This window comes from Heliconius melpomene, chromosome 16 (assembly GCF_056956725.1).
Source record: "Heliconius melpomene rosina isolate 202511_hmr_F chromosome 16, ASM5695672v1, whole genome shotgun sequence".
Taxonomy (NCBI): domain Eukaryota; kingdom Metazoa; phylum Arthropoda; class Insecta; order Lepidoptera; family Nymphalidae; genus Heliconius; species Heliconius melpomene.
The window spans coordinates 3,476,682-3,491,032 of NC_140404.1; the positions used below are offsets into that span (position 1 = coordinate 3,476,682).

Sequence of the window (14,351 nt, forward strand, 5' to 3'; positions counted from 1 at the left end):
ATCATTAAAAACATGCAAATAGGTAGCGGCGCACAGCTCTGCTAATTTGTCGCGCTATCAACTGGGGCACGCATCCGTGCTAAAACAACTGATAAAAATGTAAATATTTAACGAAGAGATAAAACTACAAAGGAATTGATAAATTGTTTTAATAATGATTGTCTTTTATCGATAAGAAAATAATTAAGATAACTCAAATTTAATAACTGGCTTTAAGTATTGTTTATTTGTATTTCCTTCTTAAATGTAAAAAGTTAACAAGATTTCAGTTTCAAGGTTTCATTTTCTAGAAAAATGCAAAATTTTTTTGATTTCAAGACAACAGACGATCTGTTGTTGTCGTATCGGTAGTATTTATGCTAAAATATAATTGAAAACTGAGACGAGCACTTATATTGTAGTTGTGAAATGTGTATCGATCATGCAAACGTATACATTGTAAGGTCAAGAGTTATACACGCACTATAGCTTATAACTGCATTCTACAAAATTATGTATCGAAATAATATAATAATAACGATTCTCGCGTTCAAGGTTTGGGTTGGAAAATAACTTCACACATAAATACCAGTTACTAGGTTTCTTTTAACGTCAAGATCGGATGTTTACTTGTTTTACAATGTAAGATATATTTTTGCTTATATTGGATAAATACATAAATCAACTTCACGCTGTATTCCACTCACAGCAGGTTAGGCAGAGGGAACTTAGTGTCAAGACACACCGTTCTCCATTGTCTGTCTAATTCTGGAGGCATTTAGATGTGTCATTATTGAAATTACCTAAAAATTGTTGGATTCCAAGGAATGCTATATTGTAATTTCCCATAGTTCACTTTTTATTTTGCAATGACATTTTTTTTTAAATAATTAAAACTACGACTATACGTATCGTTCAGAAACGTTATTATAATTAACTAATATTATAATTAGAATTTAGTATGAAAAATAATACTAAACAAGCACAAGCACAAGCACAAGCTAAAAATTTACATTTCTGGCTTCACATAATATCTGGAACATGAAACAAGGTTATAATCGCACAAAAGCAAACAAAAATGAAATAGCACAATGGAATATGCATAAAAGCAAGATTATAGCAAATGTGATAGACTGATAGCAGTCATTTGTATGCAACAGGAACTGCATCGGGACGGACGTGTGTCGTGTGCCGGTAGATGCTAATATGCGGCGCCTCATTGAAAATGGCGACGTCGAAATGAATATATTCATTAAAATCAGCTTTGTGCATGTTCTTAAATAAAAAAATATACAATTTAATATGTTTTGGTTAGCTCGTATACTTGACTACAATTAATATAATTATATAATCTTAATTATGTTTTATTATCTGTTTTCTTCTTTGAAGTGTACTCGGGGAAACAAAGGCACATCACTAGTGCTGACTAGGTAGCTACTTCAACATCCTAGGCACTTCACATCACGCCACACTCCTCTAGTATACTAAAAGGACATATTGTATAAATAAGTGTGTTTATATTGTTTATAAAACAACATATTAGTTTTACGATTTCAAAACTATAAAATATTTATTTCTGTGCTTTTAAATATATGTATAAAATTTACTTATGAAAACTGAGAAACTATGGTGTTTTAAGCCATATGGACGAAATTCAATATTCGGCAAGGTGTTCCTCGAAATCAACAAGGTGGCCACAACATCTGCTGGAACACCGATGCTCTACAATCACTACAGAATCAATGCATGCACCTGTTCCACGTGACAGGTTTGACTTGCAAATGATCCTTTAAAACATCACATATTAAATTATCTTATGTATTTTTATGTTTGGTTTGTTATTTGAAGGTCAGCTTCATGCTGTACCTATCCCGCACACAGCAGGGTAGGCAGAGAACTTAGTGTTAAGACACTCCTTTGAATCATTCTTAAATTGTGTTAAATAAATTGATTTTACATTTTGTCTTTGTAATTAATGATTAAGTACAAAAGTTAGCTGTATAATGCGGCCGTACATTGAATAATTACATACATATTTTATTCATAAATTTAAATCGCATAAGCCTATCAAAGTAACCGTGCGTGTTCTTTATAATACAATCATTATTATTTTATTTATTTTATTAATATATATGAAGCATAATATTAGAATCTATATATATATATATATATCAATAATAAAAAAAAAGTGATTGGGGTTACTTTTCATCGTCTGTCTCTTAGTTCTTGTTTTCACAAGTATCTCAGAATTGACATTTTATATCTCATTGTTCAGCATCTGTTTCCAATCTTAAATTGGAAAATGGGTTAATTGATGAACTGAAATCTTGTAAATATGTCGACGAGATCGACCTGTTCCCTAATAAGTTTGCAAAACTGAACGTTGCATTTCATGATTTTGTATCATATCTGGGATCTGGGTCGTCTGGATTGGTTCCAAAAATTTTCTTTGACATAAGAAAAGCATTATGTTTACAACTTTTTTTTTCAAGTGTTAACATATTTGGACTGCGTTCTGGCTCTCATATGCAATATTTGCTATGGTTATTAATATTTGTAGGTACATATATTATACTTTATTCCCATAGTAAAAGATAAAAAAATAAAGCAGAAAGCTCTGTTAATAAAACAATAGGAAGATGTGGGAGTCTCGCTATTATGTTAAATTTCTCACGAATGAGAAAGACGCTTGCATGTGACCATGAAGCTGTCTTGAGAGGAGTCTTTGATGAAAGTTCTACGTGCATTTTTGAAAGACCATGTTATTATTTATGTATACGTTCTTTCGTTCATAATGAGTAGAAATTTAAGCTTTGAAAGGAAACGGATACGTTTGTAAAAACGAGCGTATTCTTATTCATATTTTATTAATACTTTTTTTTTATCAAAGCTATAAATAAATCGTTACAAATAAAATGATTTCAAATACATATTGATCCTCATTTTTCACAACATTAATAAAAATGTCTTAACAAATAAAACTACCAGCGATAATAGCGAATAAATGTAAAAAAAACAATCATAAAGATATAAAAGTTGAGTAGGTTACAGCATATCAGTGCAATTATGTCAGAAAAGGTCAGTGCCTATCCGACATGGTGTAGCATCGCGGGGGTACGAGCAAGGCAGGGCGCGACGGGATGCGTCATCACCACCCTCCACGCACCCCCTACACCCCCAAAACATTGATCGATCCCGCGACCACTAACGCCATGCGCAGAGCCCGCCCTTTTTGTTTATGCTTCGGATATTTTACTTATCGTAATCGTAAAGTTTTCTCTAACATGGCTAAAGAGAGCATTGTATCCTCATATATGTAATACGTATGTAAATTATGATAATAATAAAAGCATAATATACTGATAATATGTAGATGAGTAAATCGGTGATATCATATTCCTACACTCTAATTTTTGATTTATTTGATGATAATTAATACTCACTGGCACTCGTTCATTATTTCCTCTTGAGATCGAACCTGCACCGGGGCCAGCTTCTCCACGCTTTCTTCGTAATTCCCGAAGCACTTCGTGATCTTCTCGTCGAACGTATTCACTAAATCTTCGAGCGATCCGGAGAAAGTCTCCGTGAAATTGTCGCCTTCACAATTTTGCATCTTGTCCTGTTTACACTTCACCGGTCTCGGTTCGTCGTTGTCGTTGATTTTATTGGAATCGGTGGTTTGGATTTTGACCAAATCATTTTTGAGATTGTTAATGTTGTTGAGGCGTATCTCGTTGCCATTTATGGTCTTATGCGGATAATCTGCTGTGGAGATGCAGTCGTCCGCCTCTTCGATTTGAGCAAGTGGCGCCTCGAACTCTAGTTCGGCCATCCTACCAGTCGCTTCTCGCATGACCGTTCACCGTACGTCCACTCGCGTCGTTTGCCGCGCGAACACTGCGCTGTCGAGCTGACCGCCGCGCCAACTGTGTATGAGTCGGGAACTCGGGACTTGAGACCTGTCTCCTATTTCGATGAGGGTGGAAAATCTAAACGTACGTATACTACACAATATTAGCAATAAATGTCGAAAAGCATTATTAATAAGGGAACCTATTCTATGTAAAAATCTTTATTTATTTTTTTAGCTTCACGTTATATCCCGCACAGAGCTGAGTAGGCAGAGGTAACCTGAGTGCCTAGTGTTAAGTGGGTAGTTGGGTACCTAATGTAAATACTTTGTTTCCATTATGAAACTCCTGTTCCGCACTTTCCGCCGAAATCTCGAGGCATTATGTGTTGAGTTCTGTCTCTATGTAGTATTTAAGTAGATATGTTTAATACTTTGTAGCTAAGAGGGTAAAAAAGGACAATAATATCTTTATATATTATATGATATATATTATATTTGTTATCTCCACGTAATATAATAACCGTTATAGTTAAAATTTTGTACCAAAAGGGCCCTAGTAAAAAGTATAACGTAATGTTTATATAATAGACTTTTTTAGCTAAGGTTTTTTAAAAATTAATTATGTTACAAAAGAAAAAGTTCAAGCTAAAAACTTATGAAAGACACATTTTTACGTACAATACAACAATAGAAATATTTTCTAAAAAGTACAAAATTACTATTTATTATTATAAAAATAGAAAAAATATTATTATAAAAATAGGCTTCTATGACTTATAAAAAATAATATGTAAAAATTATAAAATAAACTGGTAGTACTTAATGAATAATTGGTACCATATGGTATTAAAAAATATTTATTCATCATAAATTTGACTTTTTTTATGGTGACTGTATTGGCGTTGACATTTGACGTATAGACAGTTTTTGACATTGACATTTCTGATGTCAGTCTTATTATTCTGTCTATATAAAAAAATGGAAATTGCCAAATAAAATGAAATACTTTCAATATGACACTAATTTAACGTTAGGTTTTGCAAAATCGTTATGTATATTCTAAAGAGAAATACTCCTTTTAAATCATTGTGGTCTTGCTTAAGATTTTACAGGCGAGTTGCTTTACGAAATAATATTCAGGTGTTCGTTATGTAGTTACTATAATATTTTATTCTAATACTATTATTATTTTAGTTTAGGAAGAAAATCACACTATGAAGTACTAAACCTGCAAAAAAATTGTACAGACAAAGAAATAAAAGATGCATTTATACAGTTGAGCAAAGAAGTAAGATGACAGTTACTGTTAAAAATAATACTATTTTTAGCATTTCTTTATTCTATTTTCTGTTTTCCATTACCTTACAGTACCATCCAGATAAAAATAAAAGTGCCAAAGCTCAAGAGATTTTTGTGAAGATTGTAGAAGCATATAATGTTCTTAGTAAACCAAGTAGTAGATCACTATATGATCGAATGTCTGAAGTTGAAGGACATTCCAATGTTTATAAACACCATGCATCACCAAAGTAAGCACATATTTTCATTTTATAATGTTAACAAGACTCATTTTATTAGTGAGATTCATTTTGTAAGATGAGAGGTAGAACTCAGTGTTGCATTTAAGTATTGTTATCTGAATGGCGAAAGGGAAATAATTAATTCTCCCATGTGAAGAGGTATTGAACCCGCAACTGCACTTAAGACATTAGGCAAATCTTCAACATTATTTGTGGCAGACTGCAGGGGGCAGAAATCAACACTGTTTTATGTAACACCAGAGGGGTCAAATTTAAATATAATTTATGCTCTGAATAAAAATTGAACACACAACCTCATAACACAAGACATTGTCCAGATTATATTTTCAATTCATAAAACTACATGTTAACTTTTTTATTTTCAGCTATACAAACAATCAAAACTATGGATTCTACAATGCACAGTCAAAGTCAAAGACTTACCCATCAGATTCCTACTATGGCGTGAAAGGAATACATAGGCTACCGAATATTGCAATCATTCTAGTTGCCTTTGGTATAGCTTTTGTTGGTGTTGTATTACAAATTGTTGTGATTAGGTATGATTTTTTTTATTAGTTTCATCCTGTATATAGTTAGGTAGGCGGAGAGAACCTAGTCCTAAGAAACTCTGTTCCCCATGATTTTTTTTTGGCTTTTTTTATTCGCTTCACATTGTATATAGCAAGGTTGTTAGAGTGAACTTAGGGCTCTGACTCCCTAAGATTCTGTTCCCCTGTGAATGAAATGAATTATCATTGAATTAAGTTGTATTGCAGTACATAAACTTACTACAGTTAAATATATTATGTATGCATATAAACACTAGTTCTTATGAAAAAATATAAATTATTTAACTAACACCTATAATGTAATTAAAAAGATATATTATTTTCAGAAAGTCCTATTCTATTCAAAGAAAGCAAACTGAAGAAAAATCAATTAGACTTGCGGAAGAGTTAGAAAAAGTAAGAGCTGCAGCGAGAGGGAAGACCAGAGATGTAAATATTTTACCTATTAATTAGTGTATCACAAACTAAACAGAGGAAAATATTGAAAGAGGTTGAAGTTTTATTAGAGCAGGAATCAAATGGCCTCTTCTTTAGTTTTCTTTACAGCTTTACGCTCTTTCTTGCATAATAAGGTTAAACCTAGTCTTGAAACCTGTTTGTGCCGCCCAATTTTCAACGCTGCACTTGTATCTACCAGAACAGGAAATTGTAAATTACAGTAGAATGCATGTAGCAGTGGTGTTCAAAAAGAGAGAAGAGAGAACCTAGTGTTAAAACACTCCGTTCCCTACTTTCCTCTGAATTTTCCAGGCATTGTGTGTTGACTGGCAGAACTCAACACTCATTGCACTGACACCAGAGCAAAGAAATAAAAATATTAGAACCCCACAACATGTGGTGTTTATAGGAGCACAAGCTTGTGACACATTTGTGCCCCTGTGTTACAACAGGTAATTAATAAAAAGAAATAAAATTTTCTATGATAATACTTCTCAATTTTCGATAATAACAATTATTTCAGATGCAAACTCAAGTGCTGTTAGAAAAAATTGTGACGTCAGCGAACCCTTCTGTAGCCACAGCTTCCTTGGGACAGTCCCTGGCTGAAGATAAAAAGTGATACATTTTTTTAATATACATACATATAAATATATTTTATACAAATATTTTGTCACATTTTGCATAATATTATAATTTTATATATGTATGTATGTATATAAAATTGTTTAGCAACTGGCCTTCTCTTGTAGTGTTAGAATTCCACTTTTAGATTTTGAAGTCAACTGTATAATATGATGTCCTAGAAAATTTATTTTGCATTATATATTTTAACATACTATAGTTATTAGTTATTTAATCTTTATAACAGAAGACCTACTATGAACCTACTCCGGTTTACCATATTTTTATATATTTTTTGCTCAGTTTTGATAATAATTACACTTCATATTTTATAGTACAAAATATTGTAATATTGAACTTGTATACTTTTATTTATTTTTTTTTGTAACAGACAGATATTTAATGTAGATAATGTAAATAAATAAATTAAATACAATTGTAGAGTATTAGATATTAGACAGATTTATTGTATGACAAATACCTCAAATATTTTTGTAAATATTTTTGTATGTATGTAAGTAGTGTACAAAAATAATAAAGTTGTTTTTAATTAATGTAGTTTGTATTTAATTTTTTATGGGAATTTGATATCACCAGAGAGACTTTATTAACAATTCGGTTATCCTTTTAAAAGTATAAGAATAAAGAAAGAATATAAATATAGAAAATGCATCATATAGAAAAGTTAGTTAGCTAAGTTTAATTTAATTAGAAATACAGATAGACAAGATTTTTTGTCACCTTCACACAGTAGTAGCACACAGTAGAGTAAGCAGAGAGAACTAAGTGTTAAGACATTCCGTTTGCTGATTGCCGCCGAATTCTGCAGCCATTGCGTGTTAAGTAGCAGAACCCAACGCCGTTTTGCCGCGAGCAAAATTAAAATATTAAATATTTCAATTACACTAGTAGGAATCGTACCCACAACCTGTCACGCTTACAGTCACGCCCTTGTTCCCCTGCGATACAACTGGCCTTTCACCATTTAATCTATAGTATATAATTGTACTTAATAAATATAATTGCAGGGGAGTCTCGAATGACACCCAGGGAGTGTTAAACGAAGACTGTGGTTACACAGTGCCCGTGGACGACATGAAAGTAATTTTGTATGAAGTAATAAAGAAAATTGTCTCTTACCTCTTTTATTTTATAGTTGTTTTTTTAAAGGTTTTTTTTTAAGGTTAATTCAACTGCTTGGATATTATTAATATCTTTTAGAATGGTGTGAATGTACTTTAAAAAATAAAAGAAGAAATTTTAAAAAGAGGGCGCTTTAAGTAACCTGCAAAACTAACAAAACAAAGGTTATAAAAGTAGAGTGGAATTAGCTGTTTACTTATTCAATAAAAAAGTTTGTATGGTAGAATTTGGAGTTCAGCAGTGGTTTCTAAATAAATTTTGTGTCAAACCAGTTGCATTACAAAAAAAAACAAAAATTGTTTAAATATTAATTTATACTATTATATTACAATTTATAATGGAAATAATTCTTTAATATACACTCTGTCGTCTACGTGCGGCGGTTCTGGTACAATGAGAGGCTGTCCGTCCATCTTGATATCTTTGTATAGTGCCTTGTAGTAACACGTATAGCCGTACCTCTCGGCGGACATCGCGGAGTAGGCACTAGATGTGTCTAGCCTTATCAGTCTGATACCTTTTTCTTTGATAGCTTTCCTGAAATTTTCAATAATGTTTTTATTTATAATATTTCTTTAGCTTCACACTGTATAGTGTATATAATGTATATGTAGAGGGTCTTTTGGTCTAATGAATCAAAATCTGGTTTATGTTGAGTTGCGGAACTCAACGCCGTGCTTCCTCTTGTTATCAGAGCGAGGAAATTAAAATAAAAACTCACAACCGGACATATAATGTATTATTTAAAATTATAATCTTGTAAACACAAAATTACACACTTAGTAACTCATTTTAAATAAATACTAAGAATGTATACAAGTAGGTATTTCTGACAGTGTTCTAAGTAAAATAAGTAAAACCTTATAAGTGATTCGATATGCACGTCACTAAAATAAAATACGGTAAGCAGAACGAAATTAATTATACAGTAGGTATGTGTTTGCATCGGGATGGCGTTTTGGCTTTTATATGTGATGGTTATGGGTTCAAATCAAAAATCTAAACTCAGGTACGCGGGTTTAGTTCAGCTTTTTGATTTTTTCTTTTAACAGTTCCATATCTAGACTATTCTAGGAAAGATAGCAAAAAATATTTTAAGGAAGTTATTAGCAAAGGGAAACGAATCTAATTTAAAAAAAAGTATAATATTTATATATATATTATGTTATTTACGTTTTAAAACATATTTTCGCCTATTTGACCCTGTTACATTAAAAACGAATAGTTTTTATCACATGCCAATGTTCTAGAAGCCGCAAAATAGATACCACATAGAACTATCTCTCTTGGTGGTTAGTAAAAAAAATATTTTCGGCAATTATTAATACAATACATAAATATACTTCAAGTACATTATATGAATATAATTATGTATTCTGTAATTATTAATCAAAAGAACTAAATAGTTTCTTAGTACTAACTTATTCTGTCTATGTAATATATAATTTATATATTACGAAGTACTACTGTAAGTACTGAAGTATTGCTGAAGAAGATTAATAAACCTACTTTATACTCTATTAACATTGTATAATCTCACTCTGATTCTTGCAGTAGTGTATTCATAATGCCTTTTCTCCTCCAATTTGGGTCCGTGGCAGCCACTTTTACTTCCACAACCTGCTTGTCACTCGGGAACTTCTCCCACAGTCGCGCGCCGCTCTCCCTGCGAGCTAATATGTATAGGATCTTTTGAAATTTTGGGTTTTCACATCGTTGGGCCTGGCTGAGCAGATCGTTGCCATTGTCATCCTGTAACGTACAATTGATTATTGTATTACTATCGTTTATTTAGTTCTATTTGTATTTATTTCTAAAATTTCTAAGTTTGTTATTTAAAATTTTGTGGAACACTTAAAAAAAATTAAAAGTCACTTTTAAGTTTTTTAAAAGTGTTATTACATGAGGCGAGTCATCACGCGGGGTACGAGCGTGTAACTCTCACTAACACTTGAGGAAATGGAATATTTCATATTTTTATTTCTTCGCTCTGGTATCAAGCATTCAATATCTGTCGGAAAATGGGGAACAGGGGTACTAAGTTAATACTAGCATTAGGTTCCCTCTGCTCATCCCCTAATTCGGGATACAGCGTGAAGCTAAATAAATAAATCACTTCATTTAATTTATTCTTGACTTCCATTTTCTAACTATATAGGTAAAAACCTACCTCTTTCAAAGGGCACACTCCGTTTATCAACGCACCGACAATATTCCCTGCATCATCACTTGCTTTGAACGATAAGCCTTCTAATAGAGAACTCGTACAGTACTCGTCTAATTCAGGACAAGGGTCTGTTTCGGAAGTACATAAGCCAACTGCTCGATTTAAGGGTTCATCTATGTAAAATGTCCTGAAATGTTACCAAATATATGTAAAGGTAAAGTCAACGAGGAAAAATATTAATAGGTAATTGTATTTTTTTTTGTTTCAGCGTCACACTTTATCCCGCATATTGCAGGGTAGGCAGAGGGAGCCTAGTGTTAAGATACTCCACTTCCACCGAATCTGAGGCATTGCCTGTTGAGTGGCGAAACACAATGCCGCGCTTTGCTGTGACACCAGAGCAAAGAAAATGGAAATATTAAATATTTTTTTTCCTCGAGTGTGAATGGAACCCATAACGAGCTCGTTGACCCCATAATTTTCTCGTACGGGAATTGAGTAACTTTGCCCTCGGCACTAGAGTGAAGAAATGAATAAAAAATAAATAAAGTTACATAAATGTCAGTTAATTTATGAGTAGTGTCAGATAAAAATGAAATTAATATCTACTTGTCCCACCATTGTTATATTTATCACTTCCTTACGTTTTAATTAAAACGCGCATCAACAATACTAATAAACATAATACATATGTATGTAATATCTTTCTAGCATCTAAATGTCTATCATAATTTTGTCATATAGTATGTAAATATAGAAACAATAAACTAATATTAATAGAGTAAATATTATGTTCACGTTTACGTTGTGTAAATAAATAAATAGTGTAAGATGAACACGTGATATTTTTTTTTTCAGTAGAGAAGAAAAAGTTCTTTTCAGCTTCATGCTGTATTCCGCATGTGGCAGGGTAGGCAGAGGGAGCCTAGTGAAGAAACTTTGCTTCACACTTTTGAGTGGCGGAATTCAACACCGCGCTTTACTTCGACCCCAGGGTAAAGAAATGAAATGAAATATTTCATTATCTCGAGTGGGGATCGAACCTACTAAAGTCCAGTAATTTCACTTAGCGGTCCCGGATACATAAATATTAGTTTAAACAAAAAAGTTTCTTTTAACAAACAGTTCTATGTAGTTTATTAATCTTGGATCGGACACCAAAGCTCCGATACGTTCCAGGCTTTGGAAATATCCTGGAACTGATAAGCCTCGATTTGGCAACCATAGATACAACATAAGGTTTTTGGAATCTTACCTTCTCAACAATTTCATAACAGGATCAGCATCTTGCTCGCATAAGGGACTTATGGTATACGACCTCTTCGTTGACATGATTATTTATTCTAAAAATTAATAAAGAAAATAGTTCATTATAAATTTCTTAAAGTTACATTTACATTATTAATTACATTACATTTTATTTTCAAAAACTGTATATTATTTCAAATTATAATTAGATTAACTGTGAAATTTTTTTGCATTACTTAATTATGTAAATTTTGTCATTTAAATACGCTAACGGCGTGCGAATGACCGAGAATTATGAATTCGAGTCCACGAGCTCGGTTACAATAGGAATAAGGAAAAATGACACATTTATTTTATAAAATATAATAAAAAGTTATAGTAGGTCTTTATATTATGTAATTTAATCTTACATATTCTTACTTCAAGTGTAGACGGTAGGTGAACACGAATTGCACTAAAACAGGTTTTCGCAATCTGCTTCAAGCGATTGATATAGGTATCTACGACTTAGTATATATATACGTACGTATATATAAATAAAAATGCAATATACTATCAGTATCTTTGTAGATTTTCGTACGATATGCTTACAAATAAATAATTTTCATTAACAAGCATAATATATGAACGATTACCAATAAAGTAAATAGAGGATAATATAGGCAGATGCGACGTTATAGCTAATGTGACCAGACGGGACCAAAATGGGACGGGATTTTTGAACTAAATGCCCTGATTTTTGCTTGTTTGTCCGAAGCTTGCTTGTCTCCCGAAGACGACTTCGGGATCTAGAAAAGTCTCGTTTTTCGAAATTGCACGAAAATTTATCGTTTGCCTTTCGACCGACTAAAAGGATTAAAGTAACCAAAATTTTTGTCTACTATATCTAGAAAAAACGAATGAAATAGTCAAATGCTGCTTTCTAATACAACAGTTTTAACTAAAGCTTTAAAATTTACGAAAACAAACCGATGTCCCGTTTTGAGGCGAGAAAGGAATGGTCACGTTAGTTAAAACGTCACATTCCATATCATATCACAACAAATTAATTGATCTCTATCGACTCTATCATGAACACTACGTCAATATTGTTTATTGTAAACATATATTTAATACTTGTTTATTCAATGAATTTAATATTTCTGACTTAAAAGTAACTTCAAAGTATATTATTAATGAAATTAGCTTCACTCTGTACCTATACCTAACACAAAAGGCCAAGCAGAGGGAACCTAGTTAAGACACTACTTTCCCCACTTTCCGTTAAATCCTCAAGGCATTGCTTGTTGAGCGAAAAAATGGAAATATTAAATATTTCATTTCCACGAGTGGGAATCGAACCTACAACCTGTCGCTTTTACAGTCACACGCTTGTATCCCTGCGCCATGACTGGCCTCACTAGGTATGTTGTTAATGATATCAATATTAAGATTACTCAATGAATGTGTGTGACAATAGAAATAAACAACTTGATTACTTTACTATAATAAACATGCTTGCTCTACTTAATAACTTCTTGTTCTAAATTAATAATAATAATTTAAATAAATTTAATAATAATGCTTAAAAACTTACCTTTTACATGGCACTTCACTTAAATCGCGAAAAATATTATTTTCTATACATTTGAATCCACAATCTACATACGTTTGTGAGGCCCCCGCGACCAACGTGTTTTGACTGGTGTGGTGTGTTTAACGGTGAACGATAAAAATAGTACCGAGTACGTTAAGGTCAATATCATATTTTATTTTATGGTGATAACATATGGTGTGTTAAATATTTAAAATATTTTTTCTTTCAAGTTTTATGTATAGTATGAAATATTTAACATACGAGTATGAAAACCATACCACAATAGAAAAGTGAAAAAAAAAACACCTAGTGGTACTAGGTGTTTTTTTTCACTTTTTAAATTACGACGATGTAATAATAGACAATATATGCAGTTTACTTTATTTATTTACGAATCAGCTAGTGACTTTTATATTTACAAATAAATGGAAAATAAAATAAAAATAATTTAAATATTATTAAGTGTCGGAATTAAAATAAAATACGTCAAGAACGCAGCATGAATAAAATTATAATCTTTAATTAAAAAAAAGAAACTTGAGAAACGATTAAAGGATCTACTCCTTAAATTATTATAATCTGTTGACGTCCGCGTCATCGCGTCGGCATTATCTCATTTTGTTATTCTTTATAAATTGAAGTGTTCATAGATTGTCAATAATATATTAAATATTTAATATATATAAAATATTTAATATATAGGTAATAACCTTTATTTTTCACCTTCAAGTTGTATCCAGCATATAGCAAGGTAGGCAGAGAGAACCTATTGTTACATTCCGTTCCTCATATTTCGCCGATTTTTTTAAGACATTGCGACTGAGTGTTAAGTAGCGGAACTCAACCCCGTGCTAAGTCTCGAATTCGTAGTCTATATTATCAATAAAAGGTAATTGAACCCAGGACCGTCGCTTTACAGTTACACCTTTGTGTCCACGACAACCTTATTAATAACTCTTTAACAATTATGTTAATTAAATATGATCGGACAAATGCACATTTATGAAGTTTAATTGCGCTATTATAGAATTTGTAATTTTAACGCCATGTTGTATTAATTGTAACATATTTTGTATTTTAGTTCTTAGTTTAATATATGAAATCGAAACCATTACATTATATTAAAAAAAAATAAATAAAAAAAAAAGTTTTCTTTAAAATTATAATAAAACAGTTGAGATAATAACATTTTGAGGCCGTCGTAACGCAACGGTTGTGGGTTCGATTT

General features: G+C 31.8%; 3 protein-coding genes across 8 annotated transcripts in view; 1 reads left to right on the top strand and 2 right to left on the bottom strand.

Moving 5' to 3' along the window:
- LOC146530708 (fasciculation and elongation protein zeta-2-like) overlaps positions 1-3,910 on the bottom strand; it is a 47,943-nt gene extending 44,033 nt beyond the window's left edge. For 2 of the 3 annotated variants that reach the window (XM_085199316.1, XM_085199315.1), the window contains exon 1: positions 3,423-3,910. In XM_085199316.1, coding sequence (XP_085055442.1) covers positions 3,423-3,835 — 413 coding nt within the window. In that variant the 5' untranslated portion in view covers positions 3,836-3,910. The remainder of the gene's footprint in view (positions 1-3,422) is intronic. The other variant, XM_085199317.1, reaches the window with a different exon arrangement.
- On the top strand, positions 1,452-7,543 carry LOC146530709 (dnaJ-like protein 60). 2 transcript variants are annotated; one of them, XM_085199320.1, is made up of 6 exons: positions 1,452-1,747; positions 5,030-5,123; positions 5,204-5,364; positions 5,742-5,915; positions 6,254-6,356; positions 6,889-7,543. In XM_085199320.1, exons 1-6 carry the CDS (start codon positions 1,623-1,625, stop codon positions 6,985-6,987), a joined length of 756 nt encoding a protein of 251 aa, XP_085055446.1. In that variant the 5' UTR covers positions 1,452-1,622; the 3' UTR covers positions 6,988-7,543. The 2 variants fall into 2 exon arrangements, with proteins under 2 accessions (XP_085055446.1, XP_085055447.1); XM_085199321.1 differs by lacking the exon at positions 1,452-1,747 and adding an exon at positions 4,772-4,947.
- Positions 7,544-8,428: 885 nt separating this feature from the next.
- LOC146530710 (arylalkylamine N-acetyltransferase 1-like) lies at positions 8,429-13,266 on the bottom strand. 3 transcript variants are annotated; one of them, XM_085199322.1, is made up of 5 exons: positions 13,124-13,266; positions 11,555-11,642; positions 10,303-10,486; positions 9,673-9,884; positions 8,429-8,669 (listed from the first exon to the last, which is right to left on the bottom strand). In XM_085199322.1, exons 2-5 carry the CDS (start codon positions 11,629-11,631, stop codon positions 8,465-8,467), a joined length of 678 nt encoding a protein of 225 aa, XP_085055448.1. In that variant the 5' UTR covers positions 11,632-11,642; positions 13,124-13,266; the 3' UTR covers positions 8,429-8,464. The 3 variants fall into 3 exon arrangements, with proteins under 3 accessions (XP_085055448.1, XP_085055449.1, XP_085055450.1); XM_085199323.1 differs by lacking the exon at positions 13,124-13,266 and adding an exon at positions 11,968-12,154; XM_085199324.1 differs by lacking the exon at positions 13,124-13,266 and adding an exon at positions 11,958-12,154.
- Positions 13,267-14,351: the final 1,085 nt, after the last annotated feature.

Excerpts from the sequence above, each read along its gene's own strand:
- LOC146530709 (XM_085199320.1), top strand. The coding sequence starts at position 1,623 with ATGGACGAAATTCAATATTCGGCAAGGTGTTCCTCGAAATCAACAAGG. Across the intron at positions 5,365-5,741 it reads AAACACCATGCATCACCAAA|CTATACAAACAATCAAAACT; the intron begins GTAAGCACATAT and ends TTTTATTTTCAG. Across the intron at positions 5,916-6,253 it reads TTACAAATTGTTGTGATTAG|AAAGTCCTATTCTATTCAAA; the intron begins GTATGATTTTTT and ends TATTATTTTCAG.
- LOC146530710 (XM_085199322.1), bottom strand. The coding sequence starts at position 11,631 with ATGTCAACGAAGAGGTCGTATACCATAAGTCCCTTATGCGAGCAAGAT. Across the intron at positions 10,487-11,554 it reads GTTATGAAATTGTTGAGAAG|GACATTTTACATAGATGAAC; the intron begins GTAAGATTCCAA and ends GTAACATTTCAG. Across the intron at positions 9,885-10,302 it reads GAGTGTGCCCTTTGAAAGAG|GATGACAATGGCAACGATCT; the intron begins GTAGGTTTTTAC and ends TGTACGTTACAG.